The 23,643-nt window shown below is 39.5% G+C and overlaps 1 protein-coding gene across 2 annotated transcripts; it reads left to right on the plus strand.

The window, feature by feature from the left end:
- The first annotated feature begins 1,954 nt into the window (after nt 1-1,954).
- LOC102800697 (uncharacterized) lies at nt 1,955-23,279 on the plus strand. Of its 2 annotated transcripts, none has more exons than XM_085497584.1 (4): nt 1,955-2,190; nt 9,277-9,913; nt 21,579-21,624; nt 22,043-23,279. In XM_085497584.1, the coding sequence occupies exons 1-4, from the start codon at nt 2,016-2,018 to the stop codon at nt 22,688-22,690; spliced, it is 1,506 nt and encodes a 501-aa protein (XP_085353710.1). In that variant the 5' UTR covers nt 1,955-2,015; the 3' UTR covers nt 22,691-23,279. The 2 variants fall into 2 exon arrangements, with proteins under 2 accessions (XP_085353710.1, XP_085353715.1); XM_085497589.1 differs by lacking the exon at nt 1,955-2,190 and adding an exon at nt 8,994-9,077.
- Nucleotides 23,280-23,643: the final 364 nt, after the last annotated feature.

Below are 23,643 nucleotides of genomic sequence, written 5' to 3' on the forward strand. Positions count from 1 at the left end.
AAATAAAAACGGTATACGAGCGATGTCATATTTCCCTTGGGAGGGAGGGGTAATAAAATTGCGGAATGAATGACAGAATATAAAAAGACTACCGCAAGTAGCGGGTGGCCGGAAATTAAAAAGACGACATAACGAGTATAATATTGGGAATAATCACTGTGTACCGTTGATTCGCCCGACGAGCTGCTCAGTCCCTCTATAATGTAACCATAATATGTACAACAATTGATTAGGCTTGAATGGAATTTAGCGGAAACAGTTTTATGTTTAAAAAATGGCATTCGCATGACATCGACAAGTCCCATTCACCACAATTGATAACAACCACAGTCCCTCTATAGTCTATAGAGGAACGTTGTTACAACCTTATAGAGGGCGCTATACTATGCTCCGGTTGCTGCCCGTTTTGCAAAACCTTTACAGTTGTTTTTCGGGATGTCTGATTATGTAATTTGTGCCTCCATGGCAACGTCTAAGGTAATGATGACTTGAACGCCTCCATGGCAACGTCTAAGGTAATGATGACCTGCACGCCTCCATGGCAACTTCTTAGGTAATGATGGTGTGCACACCTCCATTTGTCGGCATCGCAGTGGTGCTTTTCAATCAACGCTCTCGCCCTCTATAGTCAAGCTGACTCACATTCATTATTTCTCACGTGACAATCCACGTTTCTCCACTACTCGGTGACATCTATAAGTGAGATTAAAAACTTAAAATATAAACTGTCCAATGGCTTACACATTCATGTGTGAAATTAAAGTGTCTGAAAAGGCCACTCCCTACATAAGACAGTCCAGATTATCGTAATTCTCGTCAATGGCCGTTGGCACACTTACAGGCCTCAGGTTATATGGATCTTGAACACTGAATTCACTGTGTATAATATTGTCTCATTTTGTAACACAGTATTGCCATTATTTTCAACGTGGTGTCGACCTTGGTGGTCTATAACATTAAGATGTCGTAGCTTAATAATTTCATAGTCACGTGATTAGAACATAGCTAGAAAACTTTAAAAAAGAAAGTGGAAGGGATGACACATGTCCAAGAGTGTTGTTTTACCATACACTGTTTTAACTAAACACATACGCTGATAGAGATATATTTTTATGGTTACGTTGCTCTACACAAAAGATTAATCTTGTCACATATATTGTGTGCTTTCAAGTAATCGCAATTATTATTAAGTTGAGTCGGTACAGCCACACCACCGACTAATAACAGTGTGAGTTGTTTGACTTGATTTATCGCAGTATACGAGTATACATGTCTTAACACGTTAACAAGACGTTATTGAAAATGAAAAACGAAAGTGTGTTTCAGACAAATTAGTCATTTTTCTCTTATAACAACATACAGTTGTATGGAACAGGTAAATACCAGGTTAAACTTACATGCAGTATTCCTGTTTATCTATGCTAACCATGACCGAACGCAGCTCTTCAATATATACCATATATTCGTTCGTTTGCAGTGTTTTAAAATATGATTACATGAAATCGCCCAGTAGCTGCAATTCGTCACAAAATAACGACGCGTCCAACTGCTAACTCACATATACTTGTCATTTTACGCCCCCCCCCCATACCATGTACGACCCAGCACACATGAATTATCACGCACACTATATCGGCGCATTGGTCTAATAGAATGGGACATCGTCTATCTCGTAACAATTAAACTTTCAGAATGTGTTCACGGTGTTGTCAGCCAAACAACACTCACCATCAGTCTTCAGTGAACTTATATGGTCCGTTGCGTTTGTTTTTATTTGTATTCTCTAATTCTATTGTATGCGTGCGTGGGTCATATTTTAATTCCCAACGTATATGCGACAGCTCGAAACTGACAAACAGATGAATGAGCACTTAATGTGCCTATATTCACATACCTAGGGGTGCCCAGATACCATTTTTATATACACAAGGTACATCCTCTCCCCTAAATAGACCGATGTATGTAGTTTGGCGAGGTATGTTGGTGAGCAGTTCCTATTATTGAAATATTCCAATATGTCCATGTCTTTTTGCCAAAGCAGTTCCGTTACTAAACTACCAAGACTCAAACCCGATCTGCCGGCATGTCCCAAACTGGTCCGAATAAACTCCACGCTAAATGGAATAACACCGGAAAACAATGCAGTCACTACAGCTAATAAAGATGAAGTTGGCACATCCCCCCGATGTGGTAAGTTTTTAAACTATTTTTCTACATTATTTGGCTGTATATATTTGCGTAACTATGGTAATAACCTTGTAGTCACCATGACACGACACGTGTTCTTGAATCGTCATTTAAGTGTAAATGAAATGCGTGTTGGTGTTAATACCACCGGATTTCATATATAACATAATTACAAATAAGATGCGACGTTATTTGTTTATGTGAATTAAATTATTAAGGGTCTTTGCGTTAAAAGTTAGATGTGTGGGTTTAAAGCTGTGTAGAGAGTGCTGCTGGAACTGAATCAGTCATATATACACATAGCTCGGTAGAAGTGAAATCAATTTGACATCGATCTCATATTATTAACTTGGCAATGTACACACCACTTTGAATGTCGGTTTCTTTCAACGGCTGTGTTTAACTCCGGCACATAAGAAACCATGACTCGTCATTTCACACGCATGGCGAGCGCTGTTTCAATTTAATTACAACCCGCTACAATAAGATTGCGAAATAACAACCAAATTAATTGCGTGGATCTGGTACTGTGTAGTTTAAGACAACATGCTGAAGTGTTTGTTATTCTTCCCCAAACTGTCATTGTAGTCGCTTTCATTGTGCTCAGTTTCACTGTGATTACATTCAATAGCCATCCCATTAGTCACATCCATACATTTCAAAGACGGTAATGCCAAGTATCAATATTATACCAATGTGCCATTTCCACATCGTCGCGCCTGCGCAAATGTAATACCCGGAGCTAATAATATCGTCAAGCTCATTAATCACCCCATCGCCAATGCAGATGAAATTTACACCTGACGCATTAATTATTTAAAAATTGTTTTTATTAAAGTCCTCTTCAATTAAGTTGTAGTATTAACATCGAACAATGGCGACAAATAACTCGGAGCTTGTTTCGATTAAAGATTAATATCACGACCAAAAGGGTCGTTATTTGAAAATAAAATGTAGGCAAATTACGCATGAGAACGTTGAATGCAATTTTATAGGGCGGTTGTGTGCGGAAATCCGAGCTGTATGGAGTTTATTTGCAACAACGTTACTTGAACACATCAATCAGAAGTGGTTATTTCGATGTTAATAAGCTATCAGTAAATACACTTGTCCAATCCTAAACATATGGTACACACTTATATTTTATAAAGACATTTCTGACTTAATAAGGTATTTACTGAAAGCCGTACTGACGGGGAGGCTATCCTTCAACTGGATCAATGCTGAAAACCCTCGGAATTATAAAACTAGATGTTGGGACTATTGTATGGTTTATACGATTGGCTCTCAATTTCAATAAACAGGAAAATCGGACTATTAGAACGTCAATGATACAGACCTGAACGGCGCCACTCCCTTGCCTGTACTAAACCCTTTGTAGCTTAGTCATTACAATTACCAAGTATATACGGACGCCAAGTAACATTAGGTTGGTTTATTTCATCATTTAATATTTTCTATTTTTCGTCATCTTAATAATAGTTTGACAATATCGAAACATGTGTACGAAGAATTCAGGATTTCTTTTACGAATTCTCAAAAATAATTATGAAAATTCGTATTTTTAAATATCCAGCCGGTGAAAATAATTGTTTAGCATGTAGAGCGATATTAGGGGCACGGACACTCTACGGACATGATGTAGACAATGCGTCTGAACAGGATTACGTGTACTAAAACAAATACAAATGTTCTAATATTTTACAAAGTGCTGTTCCAATGTAATTCTTGAATTAACTGTGAATTTGAAAAAGAGCATTATATGATATTGTTCTAAGTATTGGCAAATCAATGTAGGTACCCGTGATGAAAGTAAGTTTTGAAAAAACGATTTTTTTGCAGTTTATTTCTAAATAGGGGGATTATTTTGTAATTACAATGACCATCATACTGGATATAGAGTCTCATTAAGGCGATTAGCACTGAGATGGTCGGTACACCAATATGATGCCAGATAAGCTCATCGCGTTATCACTTAATACACGCATTGTTCCATACAAATTAATGGTATCAGCCGTTGTCACATGTGTCGTGACATTGCCGTATCTATGTTGGCTATTTACGATATATGCGATATAAGTTGTGGCGAACGATGTACCAGCATTCTATGGGAAAACAACCTACCCGTAACTGAGTGCTCCACTTGATAGCATTGCGCGTCCATTCAGTGGTCCATTCATATTTCCAACCTCAGCGTTATGCATTCATTTCAGTGCCGATAAACACTTCTGTTAATTTCCAACCACAGCGTTATGCGTCCATTTCAGTGGCGATAACCACTTTTGTTAATTTCCAATATCAGAATACTGCCTCAATTTCAGCGCCGATAACCACTTCTGTTAATTTCCAACTTTGGAATTCCGTGTTCATTTCAGTGCCGATAACCACTACTGTTAATTTTCAACCTCAGCACACCGTGTTCATTTCAGTGGCCATAACCACTTATGTTAATTTACAACCTCAGCACACCGTGTTCATTTCAGTGGCCATAACTACTTCTGTTAATTTCCAACCTCAGCATTCCGCGTCCATTTCAGTGGCCATATCCAATTCTGTTAATTTCCAACCTCAGCACACCGTGTTCATTTCAGTGGCCATAACCAATTCTGTTAATTTCCAACCTTAGCACACCGTGTTCATTTCAGTGGCCATAACCAATTCTGTTAATTTCCAACCTCGGCACACAGTGTTCATTTCAGTGGCCATAACCACTTCTGTTAATTTACAACCTCAGCATTCTGCGTCCATTTCAGTGGCCATAACTACTTCTGTTAATTTCCAACCTCAGCACACTGTGTTCATTTCAGTGGCCATAACCACTTCTGTTAATTTCCAACCTCAGCACACCGTGTTCATTTCAGTGGCCATAACCAATTCTGTTAATTTCCAACCTCGGCACACAGTGTTCATTTCAGTGGCCATAACCACTTCTGTTAATAATTTCCAACCACAGCGTTATGCGTCCATTTCAGTGGCGATAACCACTTTTGTTAATTTCCAATATCAGAATACTGCCTCAATTTCAGCGCCGATAACCACTTCTGTTAATTTCCAACTTTGGAATTCCGTGTTCATTTCAGTGCCGATAACCACTACTGTTAATTTTCAACCTCAGCACACCGTGTTCATTTCAGTGGCCATAACCACTTCTGTTAATTTACAACCTCAGCACACCGTGTTCATTTCAGTGGCCATAACTACTTCTGTTAATTTCCAAACTCAGCATTCCGCGTCCATTTCAGTAGCCATAACCAATTCTGTTAATTTCCAACATCAGCACACCGTGTTCATTTCAGTGGCCATAACCAATTCTGTTAATTTCCAACCTCAGCACACCGTGTTCATTTCAGTGGCCATAACCAATTCTGTTAATTTCCAACCTCGGCACACAGTGTTCATTTCAGTGGCCATAACCACTTCTGTTAATTTACAACCTCAGCATTCTGCGTCCATTTCAGTGGCCATAACCACTTCTGTTAATTTCCAACCTCAGCACACTGTGTTCATTTCAGTGGCCATAACCACTTCTGTTAATTTCCAACCTCAGCACACCGTGTTCATTTCAGTGGCGATAACCACTGCTGTTAATTTCCAAGCTCAGCATTCCGCGTCCATTTCAGTGGCCATAACCACTTCTGTTAATTTCCAAGCTCAGCATTCCGCGTCCATTTCAGTGGCCATAACCACTTCTGTTAATTTCCAACCTCAGCACACCGTGTTCATTTCAGTGCCGATAACCACTTCTGTTAATTTCCAACCTCAGCATTCCGCATTCATTTCAGTGCCGATAACCACTTCTGTTAATATCCAACCTCAACACATCGTGTTCATTTCAGTGGCCATTACCACTTCTGTTAATTTCTAACCTCAGCATTCCGCGTCCATTTCAGTGGCGATAACCACTGCTGTTAATTTCCAACCTCAGCATTCCACGTTTATTTCAGTGGCGATAACCACTTCTGTTAATTTCCAACCTGATCACATCGTGTTCATTTCAGTGGCCATAAACACTGCTGTTAATTTCCAACCTCAGCATTCCGCGTCCATTTTAGTGCCGATAACCACTTCTGTTAATTTCCAACCTCAGCATTCCGCTTCCATTTCAGTACCGATAACCACTTCTGTTAATTTCCAACCTCAGCACACCATGTTCATTTCAGTGGCCATAACCACTTCTGTTAATTTCCAACCTCAGCATTCCGCGTCCATTTCAGTGGCCATAACCACTTCTGTTAATTTCCAACCTCAGCATTCCGCGTCCATTTCAGTGGCGATAACCACTGCTGTTAATTTCTAACCTCAGCATTCGTTCCGCGTCCATTTCAGTGGCGATAACCACTTGTGTTAATTTCCAACCTCAGCACACCGTGTTCATTTCAGTGGCCATAACCACTGCTGTTAATTTCCAACCTCAGCATTCCGCGCCCATTTCAGTCAGTGGCCATAACCACCTGAACTCTAATCTCAGTATTTTACGTTGATTTTAGTGTCCATTTCTGTGGCGATAACCACTTTTATTTATTTATTTATTTATGATCCCAGTTTCATCAAAATACCATCGTTGTTTGTATTTGATCGACCTGAATATCAATGTTAGTCACATTGACGTATTAGAACATTAGTACATACAATTAAGCGTTTCTTATCTATTATACATAAACTTCTATATTGTATTACACCTTTCTAAAATCATTGACTCTACTAGTAATTTATAGTTCATGCTTCAATTTATTTTTACGGAACGTAATAATCCCTGAGTTGTAATGTACATCCATATTTTCTTATATTTAGCATACGCCTACATAGTACCCGAATAACCCGGGTTTAGTTGATCGATGTTTATTGTAACGTTCGTGGTCCATACGGGACGTCAACCTGGCCTGAATATATGAGTCGAAATTTAATCAAAGCAATCTCTCGTATTAAGGTGGGGATTACGTAAAAGCAACAACACTAATCGTCACCGGCTGGCTGCTTGGTTTTTGTGCGTGGGAAAAACAAAACTAAAACGACGCACACAGCTTTGAGTTGGGATTATATCCATCCACTGAGCTTTATTCTACCAAAAATACATTAATTGAAAAAGTCAGGAACGATATTTGTGAAACGACCAGTTTATGTTACTGATTCGTGCCATTTCTAAATCCAATGACAATCGCAAGAACCGGACAAAAGAATTAGTGGTATATTTTGGCGATAATTTGTTTGACATGAATGTGTTAATTATTCTCCTTGATTGATAGGTATTTTTTACGCTGATTTGCCTTTGATTGCCTTATCCTACATACAAATTGAACCATATGTCTGATATCATAGTGTTCGATAAGTTCGATTGACGGTGGCAGCAATATGCGCCGATCAAATACTTAATACCATAACCGTATTACTAACACTTTATTAGCCACTGTATACACGAATTTTTTGAAAAAGGCCTTTTAATTTATCAAGAATATGGAACAACTGCGACAGCTGTGGCTGTATTTGCATACACAAGGTATGCTACAGTGATCATGGACCTGTATTATTAATTTTGTCCCCGGCCATACGTAGTTACGTTTTTGTTTCTGAGCTGTTGATCCCACCAATTACTTGTGTGCATTAATTTGTGTATAATACGACGTGGTCATCAATACCGCAACGATGCTATCACATTTCACACACAAAAAAAATGCCCCATACTGAGACTCGTGAAAAATGTTCATATGGTTTTGAAACTGTAATTAATTTTATGGAACAAAATTGTGGATAAAAATATACACGTAATTTGATTGTATAGCGACTACTGGAATAGAATGGAAACACGACATATTTGGACATGGCGTATCAGATAAACTACAGGTTGTCATGGTTACATGGAACTTCTCGATAGGCTTCTCATAGTCACGTGTTATGACGGTTTATGTTTGCCAGGGTTTAACAGTGTTGTCAGCACAATTTAAAAAAAAATGTGTTTGTTACTCAAATCAACATACATACGCGTCAGTTGCCTGTTGTTACTCTTTTCTGTGCACGCTGAGAGTGCACAGATTCTCGAAGATCGGTATTTTTTTTAACCGATACGTTTGGTGTTTCTGCGATTCTATATTTTTTGTCTTCCTTTGATTTAAAGTTGAAGCTTGGTGCCAATGTCTAAGTTCGTGTGTTTCTCTTGTCACGTAAATATATCAACCGCAGTAATCACTGCAACTGTTCCATACACTAGCAGGTTGAAACACTTATCTACGACAGACATTGTTTTATAACGATTATATGTGATAATTCAGTACAAACATCGTGTATGAATATTAATTTGTCTAATGGTTATCGACTATAGACAATGTATGTTTGATGGATCGGGTGAGGTAGGGGTGGGTGCGCACCCCGTCCCCCATCCCCCATAAGTTTTACATATGTAAATATACGAAGCATGTACATTTACATCATATTAATACTAGACATACGTATTCTACATTGACAAGAGTGGGTGCGTGTCGAACGCTATATACGGTAGCAGGTTCTCCTAGTTTGACTAACACCTATACACCAGGTGATGAGTGCCGTTAATTGGTGTTCATCCAACTAAGCATTAGTGTATGTTGTCTATGACTCCAGGCTATTTTTACACTGTGGCGTACCGTGTGCTACCTATGGGGCATATGGCATTCACTACAGCGATCATTGTTAGGAAGCAGCTGAATGTGTTTGTGTGTGCCAAGTAAGACTGACCATTCTTCACTCTCTATTTATATGAATGATACCCTCCCATGTTTGGAAGCTTATACGATGCATGTTATAAAGACTTTGCCGGGACACCAGTGTAAAAATCTGTCACTTTCATCGTGAGGGATGTTATAAGTTGGATGTTTTCATTCATCGGCAATCCAAGTAGTATGAATTACGTTCAAACTCTGGTACCGACATACGTTACTGTTCATGCTTTTGATTGATTTTCCAATTTAGTTTAATTCAAGCACACTACACATGCATTCTAAGCCTCTGGATTTACTAAGCATTTATGAACTATTGGTTATGCCGGAATAGTATTGTCATGTGATACCATGTACGTTTTTCACCATTTTCATACCATGCATGTTTTTTTGTTATTTTAAGAATCGAAGAAAATGGACCTCGCCTTGAAAAATTGCACTGATCTCAAAGAAAGGCAGTTGTACAAAGATTTCTCCACGGCAAGACTATTGATGGACAACGCTACGCATCAACACGTGTACCAACAATTGAACATCCATAAAATTAAACATTCGACTGGGACACCACTATGGTGGCCAACATTAAAGACCGAAGAGCCATATGAAGGAGAAGAGAGAAAATGTATCCGAGACCCGGCTACATGGAACAACGGGTCAAGAATGCAAGCTGACCAAGCCAATGAGAATCGGCATGGGTTTGATGGAAAAGTCGAAAGTGATTTTTTCAGTACAAATGGCTGCGGCAAAACTGAACCGAACAGTAACAAAATTGAAACAACTGAAGATTTTGAGAGTGACCCCACAACAACTTCTTCTATATCAATGAGAAACGAGAAGGCGACTGTAGAGGTAAAAAGCGGTGTTGAGCACGAAGGCGAGGGAGCGGATGACGGGCTCAGTTTATCGGGATGCAGCGATACTGAAGACTACAGTTGTGGAAAAAGAAAACAACGCAGATATCGCACAACGTTTACCAGTTACCAATTAGATGAACTGGAACGGGCATTTCAAAAAACGCACTACCCAGACGTATTTACCAGGTTAGTAGTGACATTTTATCTAGACACGGTGTCACATCTACCGAGACATGTCTTTTTTGGACCCCGGTGTACACCCTACCTAGACATGTCTTTTTCCAGACCCTAGTGTCACCTTACCTGGACATGCCTTTATCTAGACCCCGGTGTACACCCTACCCAGACATGTCTTTTTCTAGACCCAAGTGTCACCTTACCTAGACATGCCGTTATCTAGACCCCGGTGTACACCCTACCTAGACATGTTATTTTCTAGACCCCAGTGTCACCTTACCTGGACATGCCGTTATCTAGACCCCGGTGTACACCCCACCTAGACATGTCTTTTTCTAGACCCCAGTGTCACCTTACCTGGACATTCCTTTATCTAGACCCCGGTGTACACCCTACCCAGACATGTCTTTTTCTAGACCCAAGTGTCACCTTACCTGGACATGCCGTTATCTAGACCCCGGTGTACACCCTACCTAGACATGTTATTTTCTAGACCCCAGTGTCACCTTACCTGGACATGCCGTTATCTAGACCCCGGTGTACACCCCACCTAGACATGTCTTTTTCTAGACCCCAGTGTCACCTTACCTGGACACTCCTTTATCTAGACCCCGGTGTGCACCCCACCTAGACGTGTCTTTTTTCCAGACCCCAGTGTCACCTTACCTGGACATGCCTTTATCTTGACCCCGGTGTACACCCTACCCAGACATGCTTTTTTCCAGACCCCAGTGTCACCTTACCTGGACATGCCTTTATCTAGCCCCCGGTGTACACCCCACCTTGACATGTCTTTTTCTAGACCCAAGTGTCACCTTACCTGGACATTCCTTTATCTAGACCCCGGTGTACACCCTACCCAGACATGTCTTTTTCTAGACCCAAGTGTCACCTTACCTGGACATGCCGTTATCTAGACCCCGGTGTACACCCTACCTAGACATGTTATTTTCTAGACCCCAGTGTCACCTTACCTGGACATGCCGTTATCTAGACCCCGGTGTACACCCCACCTAGACATGTCTTTTTCTAGACCCCAGTGTCACCTTACCTGGACATTCCTTTATCTAGACCCCGGTGTACACCCTACCCAGACATGTCTTTTTCTAGACCCAAGTGTCACCTTACCTGGACATGCCGTTATCTAGACCCCGGTGTACACCCTACCTAGACATGTTATTTTCTAGACCCCAGTGTCACCTTACCTGGACATGCCGTTATCTAGACCCCGGTGTACACCCCACCTAGACATGTCTTTTTCTAGACCCCAGTGTCACCTTACCTGGACACTCCTTTATCTAGACCCCGGTGTGCACCCCACCTAGACGTGTCTTTTTTCCAGACCCCAGTGTCACCTTACCTGGACATGCCTTTATCTTGACCCCGGTGTACACCCTACCCAGACATGCTTTTTTCCAGACCCCAGTGTCACCTTACCTGGACATGCCTTTATCTAGCCCCCGGTGTACACCCCACCTTGACATGTCTTTTTCTAGACCCCAGTGTCACCTTACCTGGACATGCCTTTATCTAGCCCCCGGTGTACACCCCACCTAGACGTGTCTTTATCTAGACCCCGGTGTACACCCTACCTAGACATGTCTTTTTCTAAACTATAGTGTGCATGTGCATGGTCACCATTACAAATGATAATTAAAATGATTAATTTTTAATACCCCGATCATCGTAGAAATTTCGAACCAAAAGAAATGCAGAATTATTTCACAATACACATTCTAGTGGCATACAGTTTTTCTATATAAATATAAGCTAGCTTAACCAAGGAAAGCGACTGCATAGTTGCCCCAATATCTCCCTGTCCCGCTCTTCTCTCAATTGCTAAGTATGGTATGTTTGAGCTCGGCTGGTATACACGAACAGCCTTGCCGTACTTGCCAATTAGAATAATTGCATTGGGTGTGTGATAAAACTAAGGCAGTGGGGCGTAACTTTACATCTCTTATAAAGTTGAAAAACGCTAATTGCCAGTGAATTAATTTTATAACATATTTAATTGCCTAGTCCAATTACTCTTAATTGGGTTAATTGTGCTTAACCTGACCTCAGCGGACTGGACTGTTTAACGTCAGACGCCCACATTGTTACCAAACTTGTAGTCGTTCTGTGTAAAATTTAACACACGACTACTTTCTACTGCGTGTATTTCTTGAACTCGCTAGTAGTGCATCGAATCGAAACAACGTCGTTGTCGTTGTTTGTTTTAATGAAACTATTATTGAGAACAGATCAAAAAATATGTGTTGCCTTAATCTATTTTAGTCAGTTGATTTACTCAGATCGCACGAACGTCGGTGTGCATCAGTTGGAATGTCACTGATCACACATTAAAATTATTAATTTCGTGAAATTACTACCAAAATTAATCTACTGCGCTTATGCGTTGATCGTTACTTAAGATCGCATCTGGCTCAAATTCATTTTGTTGTTCATCCATGAATGCCACGGTTCTTTTATATCACTCATTTTATATTTGCTCTAATATGTAATATAAATATTGCTAATGTGGTATGGACTGAGACATGGACGGGCAGAGTCAAGCTGTTACAAACGCATACACCGCCACAAATGTCATTACCCGGCATTATGTGAACCGTAATGGACAGTAATCATAATATTGAAAACAAAACAAAACAAACATTTCGACACGAATAAAGTAAATAAATTGATACCGTAAAATGGAGGGAAAATTAATACTTCGGCAATTCGAATTGGAATGAAATGGGAGGAACTTAATGTTAACAGTCTGTATGGCTAATACACTACCGACCCAATGATGGCACGTGCCAAAGACACGCGGCAATGTGTGGCCTAGCATCGCGTCAACGTACCACACTCACGAAAGGCTGCTCCGTCAAAGCTGCGCCCTTTTTAATTAGGCCGCCCTTTCAACTGCGCACCGTTTCGACAGCAAATACATTAAAAGAACGATCAAATATCAGAACAAAACGAAGGCACCGTTGCAAACACCAAGATTGTGACGACTTCCAATGACTGAAAAAAAAAGAAAAGTTTATCCACACCATCTTATTTAGTAAATATTATACTCGGTATGTGATCGTTAAGTACTCTAAGTTTATAATAATAATTGATACTGCTGTATTTATTTATGCTGTGAATATATATCGACGGATTTGGAAAGTGGCTCATACGTCGATAAAATTAATAAATTGCATCTTTATATTGTTGTGGACTAACTAATTTGAGGTTGGTAATGCATAATTTCTAAACAGTCCTTTTCAGCATACCGCCACCTGTTCTATATCCTTTGCCTGCGGGGTCAGGGGATTGAAATGTTGACTACCAAGTCCTCGTTATGCTGATAAAGTCAATATACTATTCAGTACCACGAATAAATAGTTATTTAATAATTGACTACACATATGTCTTCATTAATGTGGATATTAACATGAAAATGCTCTAGTCTAGGATGCACCTGGCCTATTCACCGTTATCTAGGTAACTTATTCGTAGGAACACCACCTCACAATAGAACGAAGATCACGTTCATAGAACTTTACGATTTCATATCAGATCTCATGTTTACGAGCTCTGCAGAGGATGTGCCGACAACTCTACGCACATCTAGGCACATTGAAATCATTTACTTTGTGTGTGCACACGCAGTGTTCTACAAGCCTGTGAGCTAATCTATTCTACCATAACGTATGTTAAGACGTACCACTATGGTAAACACCACATATCATTCACCACTATGGTAAACACCACATATCATTCACCACTATGGTAAACACCACATATCATTCACCACTGTGGTCAACACCACATATCATTCACCACTATGGTCAACACCACATATCATTCACCACTATGGTCAACACCACATATCATTCACCACTATGGTCAACACCACATATCATTCACCACTATGGTAAACACCACATATCATTCACCACTATGGTAAACACCACATATCATTCACCACTATGGTAAACACCACATATCATTCACCACTATGGTAAACACCACATATCATTCACCACTATGGTAAACACCACATATCATTCACCACTATGATAAACACCACATATCATTCACCACTATGGTAAACACCACATATCATTCACCACTATGATAAACACCACATATCATTCACCACTATGGTAAACACCACATATCATTCACCACTATGGTCAACACCACATATCATTCACCACTATGATAAACACCACATATCATTCACCACTATGGTCTACACCACATATCATTCATCACTATGATAAACACCACATATCATTCACCACTATGGTAAACACCACATATCATTCACCACTATGATAAACACCACATATCATTCACCACTATGGTAAACACCACATATCATTCACCACTATGGTCAACACCACATATCATTCACCACTATGATAAACACCACATATCATTCACCACTATGGTAAACACCACATATCATTCACCACTATGGTAAACACCACATATCATTCACCACTATGATAAACACCACATATCATTCACCACTATGGTAAACACCACATATCATTCACCACTATGATAAACACCACATATCATTCACCACTATGGTAAACACCACATATCATTCACCACTATGGTAAACACCACATATCATTCACCACTATGATAAACACCACATATCATTCACCACTATGGTAAACACCACATATCATTCACCACTATGGTCAACACCACATATCATTCACCACTATGGTAAACACCACATATCATTCACCACTATGATAAACACCACATATCATTCACCACTATGGTAAACACCACATATCATTCACCACTATGGTAAACACCACATATCATTCACCACTATGGTAAACACCACATATCATTCACCACTATGGTAAACACCACATATCATTCACCACTATGGTCTACACCACATATCATTCACCACTATGGTAAACACCACATATCATTCACCACTATGGTAAACACCACATATCATTCACCACTATGGTAAACACCACATATCATTCACCACTATGGTAAACACCACATATCATTCACCACTATGGTCAACACCACATATCATTCATCACTATGGTAAACACCACATATCATTCACCACTATGGTAAACACCACATATCATTCACCACTATGGTAAACACCACATATCATTCATCACTATGGTCAACACCACATATCATTCACCACTATGGTAAACACCACATATCATTCATCACTATGGTAAACACCACATATCATTCACCACTATGGTCAACACCACATATCATTCATCACTATGGTCAACACCACATATCATTCACCACTATGGTAAACACCACATATCATTCATCACTATGGTCAACACCACATATCATTCACCACTATGGTAAACACCACATATCATTCATCACTATGGTAAACACCACATATCATTCACCACTATGGTCAACACCACATATCATTCATCACTATGGTCAACACCACATATCATTCACCACTATGGTAAACACCACATATCATTCATCACTATGGTAAACACCACATATCATTCACCACTATGGTCAACACCACATATCATTCACCACTATGGTCAACACCACATATCATTCATCACTATGGTAAACACCACATATCATTCACCACTATGGTCAACACCACATATCATTCACCACTATGGTAAACACCACATATCATTCACCACTATGGTAAACACCACATATCATTCACCACTATGGTAAACACCACATATCATTCACCACTATGGTAAACACCACATATCATTCATCACTATGGTCAACACCACATATCATTCACCACTGTGGTCAACACCACATATCATTCACCACTATGGTAAACACCACATATCATTCACCACTGTGGTCAACACCACATATCATTCACCACTATGGTCAACACCACATATCATTCACCACTATGGTAAACACCACATATCATTCATCACTATGGTAAACACCACATATCATTCACCACTATGGTAAACACCACATATCATTCACCACTATGGTAAACACCACATATCATTCATCACTATGGTAAACACCACATATCATTCACCACTATGGTAAACACCACATATCATTCACCACTATGGTCAACACCACATATCATTCACCACTATGGTCAACACCACATATCATTCACCACTATGGTCAACACCACATATCATTCACCACTATGGTAAACACCACATATCATTCACCACTATGGTCAACACCACATATCATTCACCACTATGGTAAACACCACATATCATTCACCACTATGGTAAACACCACATATCATTCACCACTATGGTCAACACCACATATCATTCACCACTATGGTCAACACCACATATCATTCACCACTATGGTAAACACCACATATCATTCACCACTATGGTAAACACCACATATCATTCACCACTATGGTCAACACCACATATCATTCACCACTATGGTCAACACCACATATCATTCACCACTATGGTCAACACCACATATCATTCACCACTATGGTCAACACCACATATCATTCACCACTATGGTCAACACCACATATCATTCACCACTATGGTAAACACCACATATCATTCACCACTATGGTAAACACCACATATCATTCACCACTATGGTCAACACCACATATCATTCACCACTATGGTCAACACCACATATCATTCACCACTATGGTAAACACCACATATCATTCACCACTATGGTCAACACCACATATCATTCACCACTATGATCTACACCACATATTATTCACCACTATGGTCAACACCACATATCATTCACCACTATGGTCAACACCACATATCATTCACCACTATGGTAAACACCACATATCATTCACCACTATGGTAAACACCACATATCATTCACCACTGTGTCAACACCACATATCATTCACCACTATGTTCAACACCACATATCATTCACCACTATGGTAAACACCACATATCATTCACCACTATGGTCAACACCACATATCATTCACCACTATGGTCAACACCACATATCATTCACCACTATGGTAAACACCACATATCATTCACCACTATGGTAAACACCACATATCATTCACCACTGTGGTCAACACCACATATCATTCACCACTGTGGTCAACACCACATATCATTCACCACTATGGTCAACACCACATATCATTCACCACTATGGTCAACACCACATATCATTCACCACTATGGTCAACACCACATATCATTCACCACTGTGGTCAACACCACATATCATTCACCACTATGGTCAACACCACATATCATTCACCACTATGGTCAACACCACATATCATTCACCACTGTGGTCAACACCACATATCATTCACCACTATGGTCAACACCACATATCATTCACCACTATGGTCAACACCACATATCATTCACCACTGTGGTCAACACCACATATCATTCATCACTATGGTCAACACCACATATCATTCATCACTATGGTCAACACCACATATCATTCACCACTATGGTCAACACCACATATCATTCATCACTATGGTCAACACCACATATCATTCACCACTATGGTCAACACCACATATCATTCATCACTATGGTCAACACCACATATCATTCACCACTATGGTCAACACCACATATCATTCACCGCTATGATCTACACCACATATCATTCACAACTATGATCTACACCACATATCATTCACCACTGTGGTCAACACCACATATCATTCATCACTATGGTCAACACCACATATCATTCACCACTATGGTCAACACCACATATCATTCACCACTATGATCAACACCACATATCATTCATCACTATGGTCAACACCACATATCATTCACCACTATGGTCAACACCACATATCATTCACCGCTATGATCTACACCACATATCATTCACAACTATGATCTACACCACATATCATTCACCACTATGATCTACACCACATATCATTCACAACTATGGTCAACACCACATATCACTCACCACTATGATCTACACCACATATCATTCACAACTATGATCTACACCACATATCATTCACCGCAATGATCTACACCACATATCATTCACCGCTATGATATACACCACATATCATTCACCGCTATGATCTACACCACATATCATTCACCACTATGTTCAACACCACATATCATTCACCACTATGGTCAACACCACATATCATTCACCACTATGTTCAACACCACATATCATTCACCACTATGGTCAACACCACATATCATTCACCACTATAGTCAACACCACATATCATTCACCACTATAGTCAACACCACATATCATTCACCACTATGGTCAACACCACATATCATTCACCACTATGGTCAACACCACATATCATTCACTGCTATGATCTACACCTCATATTATTCACCACTATTATCTACACCACTTATCATTCACCACTATGATCTACACCACATATCATTCACCACTATGGTCAACACCACATATCATTCACAACTATGATCAACACAACATATCATTCACCACTATGGTCAACACCACATATCATTCACCACTATGATCTACACCACATATCATTCACCACTATGATCTACACCACATATTATTCACCACTATGATCTACACCACATATCATTCACCACTATGGTCAACACCACATATCATTCACTGCTATGATCTACACCTCATATTATTCACCACTATTATCTACACCACTTATCATTCACCACTATGATCTACACCACATATCATTCACCACTATGGTCAACACCACATATCATTCACAACTATGATCAACACAACATATCATTCACCACTATGGTCAACACCACATATCATTCACCACTATGATCTACACCACATATCATTCACCACTATGATCTACACCACATATTATTCACCACTATGATCTACACCACATATCATTCACCACTATGGTCAACACCACATATCATTCACCACCATGTTCAACACCACATATCATTCACCACTATGGTCAACACCACATATCATTCACCACTATAGTCAACACCACATATCATTCACCACTATGGTCAACACCACATATCATTCACCACTATGGTCAACACCACATATCATTCACCACTATGGTCAACACCACATATCATTCACCGCTATGATCTACACCTCATATTATTCACCACTATTATCTACACCACTTATCATTCACCACTATGATCTACACCACATATCATTCACCACTATGGTCAACACCACATATCATTCACAACTATGATCAACACCACATATCATTCACCACTATGGTGAACACCATATATCATTCACCGCTATGATCTACACCACATATCATTCACAACTATGGTCAACACCACATATCATTCACCACTATGGTCAACACAACATATCATTCACCACTATTGTCAACACCACATATCATTCACCACTGTGGTCAACACCACATATCATTCACCACTGTGGTCAACACCACATATCATTCACCACTGTGGTCAACACCACATATCATTCACCACTATGGTCAACACCACATATCATTCACCACTATGGTCAACACCACATATCATTCACCACTATGGTCAACACCACATATCATTCACCACTGTGTCAACACCACATATCATTCACCACTGTGGTCAACACCACATATCATTCACCACTGTGGTCAACACCACATATCATTCACCACTGTGGTCAACACCACATATCATTCACCACTATTGTCAACACCACATATCATTCACCACTATGATCAACACCACATATCATTCACCACTATGGTCAACACCACATATCATTCACCACTATTGTCAACACCACATATCATTCACCACTGTGGTCAACACCACATATCATTCACCACTGTGGTCAACACCACATATCATTCACCACTGTGGTCAACACCACATATCATTCACCACTATGGTCAACACCACATATCATTCACCACTATGGTCAACACCACATATCATTAACCACTATAGTCAACACCACATATCATTCACCACTATGGTCAACACCACATATCATTCACCACTATGGTCAACACCACATATCATTCACCACTATGATCAACACCACGTATCATTCACCACTATGATCAACACCACATATCATTCACCACAAACTGTTGAAACCTGGTTATTACAATAAACCGAATGTTTGTGTCAAGTACATCAATGATTTGGTCGCTACACCATGTGTATAACAGTCTACTGCATATCCATGTAATCACAGGGTCGGAGGTCAAACCAAGTGATCCGGGTATAATGGCGATATTGAAGTAGACGAGATTGGATGCACTTAACATTCATTTGACACCATCTAAGCTGCAATAATTCTACGTGAAATCGCAAAATAAGCTTACAGTCATGAATAAAGACTCGACAGGCAGCTTGAGACCCGTCTGAAATCCCGCCCATTGAATGACGCTATTTTGTCTTATTCTCCTCCAGCTGGGAATTCTTAAGAACATCTTATACGGGGCAAATAAATGACAATGTAAGCAAATTTAAGACTTTAAAGCTTGAAGGAGATCTTCTGTGACTCACATCACCATAAACACCCACCCCAGGCTAGGATTTACGTTATCTATTGTCATTTTGAATGGAAATCAGTATTTTATAGTACAGTATTCATGCCCCCTAACATACATTATACATGCAAGAAACCAATATGTTACAAGGTTTAACCGAACTAACGGTTATTTCGGTGTCTACTCATGGCAATAGTTTGTATAATAATGGTTACATCGACATTCTATGACAGAATAGAATAGAATAGAATAGAATAGAATAGAATAGAATAGAATAGAATAGAATAGAATAGAATAGAATAGAATAGAATAGAATAGACGGTTTACCGCTGTAACTAAACGCAGTTTATGAGACAACAAGTTATTTTCATTGGCGTAAAATCCAAAACTGTTCATTATTGGCATACTTTAATCTCATCGAAAGTAGCATGCAGCAAATGGCATTGAGGTGAGCGACACAGATGTAACAACCCAATTTCCGACACTTTATATTAGTACTACAAATAAACTAGCGATTTTATTGTGACCTGCTGCCTACTTGAACACAGTACTTTGGTTATAGATCATATATGTCTGATTGGACTTAATCCAATGATTAACGACGGACGACTGCTATGCCAGCCGGTGGAAGATGGAAGCTACCTAGTATGTGTCGTGACACGTGACACATAGAAAACTTGTCATCAATTCGTAATATATCATATACGGGCAAAAAATCTTAATGTCACGTTTGTATTACTTTTATTTTTTCACCATCTAGAAATCGTTGTCACAAAATGGATTCTCAAAACGATTTGTAAATTAAACTGTCTGTCTATTATCATCGTCTGTATTCATCCCTCATTTGTCAAGATTGGTGTATTATAAAATTAGTCACCATGGTTACAAACACGTGGATTTAATGTCCTCTAACGTGTATTCATTTTCTTACATAGACCCACAAACTCACCAGTTTTTTACAGCTGCCATCAGATTTATTACTGTATTTGCTTTGATTATTTATTTTGTTTACATGTTAACGATGAATGATGACAATACCTAATTATTAAGTACAAAAGTCATTTGTATGTGAGTTCTGAGTTGTCGTAACCTTTCATCCGTGTATATTAAATAATGGACTGTCAATAATCATAATGCAACAGTTGTCGTTTAATTGTATTTTTATTGTTTTGTTGTTCAAAGGGAGGAGCTGGCCCTACGGGTTGACCTCACTGAAGCACGTGTTCAAGTAAGTAAGACTCCCTAGCATACGTTTTATTTGACCATGAGTACGTATTTAGTGGGTGCGTCGACTCAATGGAGCACACTGGTATCGACGAAGCGTGTCCTCATTAGTTGTTCACAATAAAAAATGTATAATCATCGTTAATTTGTACTTCCAAGCAGAGTTTGTCACGCGCTTGACATTTGTTGAGATATCTTTTGAACCATATGACATATAAATAATATAAATTGTCTGGGTATACAGTTGTGCCATAAAACACTAAGGATTCGAATACTACATCCTTTACAACTTGTGGTCAAAATTACTCTAGCTGACTTAATCAATGTGTGTGTGCATGTGTCAATTTAGAAAAAAAAACCCGGAAGGCTAACTCCATTTAGTTCCTTATTTTATTAAATACAATTTGTTTTAATTAATATAGGTATGGTTTCAAAACCGGCGTGCAAAATGGAGAAAAAGAGAAAAAGCAAATGGTGCCCACGGACCCAACCCTCTACCACTGCCAAGGACGCCGCCTGTGCACAGTCTACATGGCTACGCCGATCACTGCCCCGAAACATATCGATTCTCTCTAGGAAGAGACCCACTCATGGGTCTTGGCATATCCCCGCCCGTTGCAACATCCATGGCGTTTAACAACTGTTTTATTTCACGTGGGATCGGCACCGCCGCCAGTTTACCAGGACCATTACCACTATTGCCGCGATCACGATTGGCCAGAAATAATTTGATAAACTTTCACCCAGTGCTAAGACCACACTTCAACAACAACAACAACCACAGCAGCAGCCATAATAATAATAATAATAGTACTAACAATAACAGCAACAACAAAACCACCACCACCATCACCACCAACAGCAACAATTGCGATAACAGCGATAATAGCAACAGCAGTAAGAGTAACACGAATAGTTCCTTTATTGGACAGAACAGCGTGTTGGAACAGCTTGCAAATCCCCACATTACACAGGAGAGGAGATCGTCCAGCATCGCTACTTTGCGAATGAGAGCAAAGCAATATGCCGCATTGATGGACATCGGAAGACCAAGTACTGTTTGCTCGTAAAAACGTAAGAAAGAAATATAGGCGGACATTATGGGAACTTCCTGGGGCACCAGAATATGCTGTGCTTGTAGTAAGTGTTCGACTCAGCACATGACAGGAATTGGCATCCATTGGACAAGCTATTTGACAATGAACACAATTATGCAATATTTATCACTTTAATATTCATTAATTATTGATATTTTTTTCGAAAATTGTACGTGACAGCGGTTTAATTACGTCGAATGTAACTCATTCCTTTCAGTGTCCATGTATGTTCTTCATATTTTAGTCAAGGGTGTGAGAATGTCTGTGTTATAAAAGCCAGGTGTCGGCTGTTTCAGATTAACTTGATACAAAACACGATGTGAATGTTGTTATGTTGGGCGTCGTCAGTATGCAGCAAAATCGACTTTCCATTCTATGATCTATTGTGTTACCAATGTCAATATTATTCATATTGATTTTTATCGAGCTCCATTTGATTAAAAACAAAACTTTTCACGGAACGCTGGAGGCGATTGGATTCATTTGTGTTATCACAACAGGTGTATATATTTCAATTGATGCATGAAAAGTCTCATATAAATAAATTACTTGGTGGTGTGTAGTCGACATGTGTACTTATTTCTATACTCGCTATTGATGTGTGGTAAGTGTATGACGTCATGGCAGGTATTCGACATCATCGTCGGTGAGAACCTCAAGATGCAGGTGCAGGTGTCGTTCAACACACAAACAAACAAACAAACATGCAGACAAATAAATAAATAAATTGTCAATTCTCAAAAGTAGGAAAATAACTTGCATGCTGCGAATCTCTATTCGATTGCTCACACGTTTAAATCTATGATTTGAACAAACGCTCGCTTATTTTTTGAAACGGTTAACGGCGGTCGAATCCAGGGCAGTCAACGCAATGTATGCAGCTTCAGACATTTCGATATCATATACCTCAATTTAGTGGAGATACT

This window comes from Saccoglossus kowalevskii, chromosome 1 (genome assembly GCF_978046115.1).
Source record: "Saccoglossus kowalevskii chromosome 1, keSacKowa6.1, whole genome shotgun sequence".
NCBI classification, from domain to species: Eukaryota; Metazoa; Hemichordata; class Enteropneusta; family Harrimaniidae; genus Saccoglossus; species Saccoglossus kowalevskii.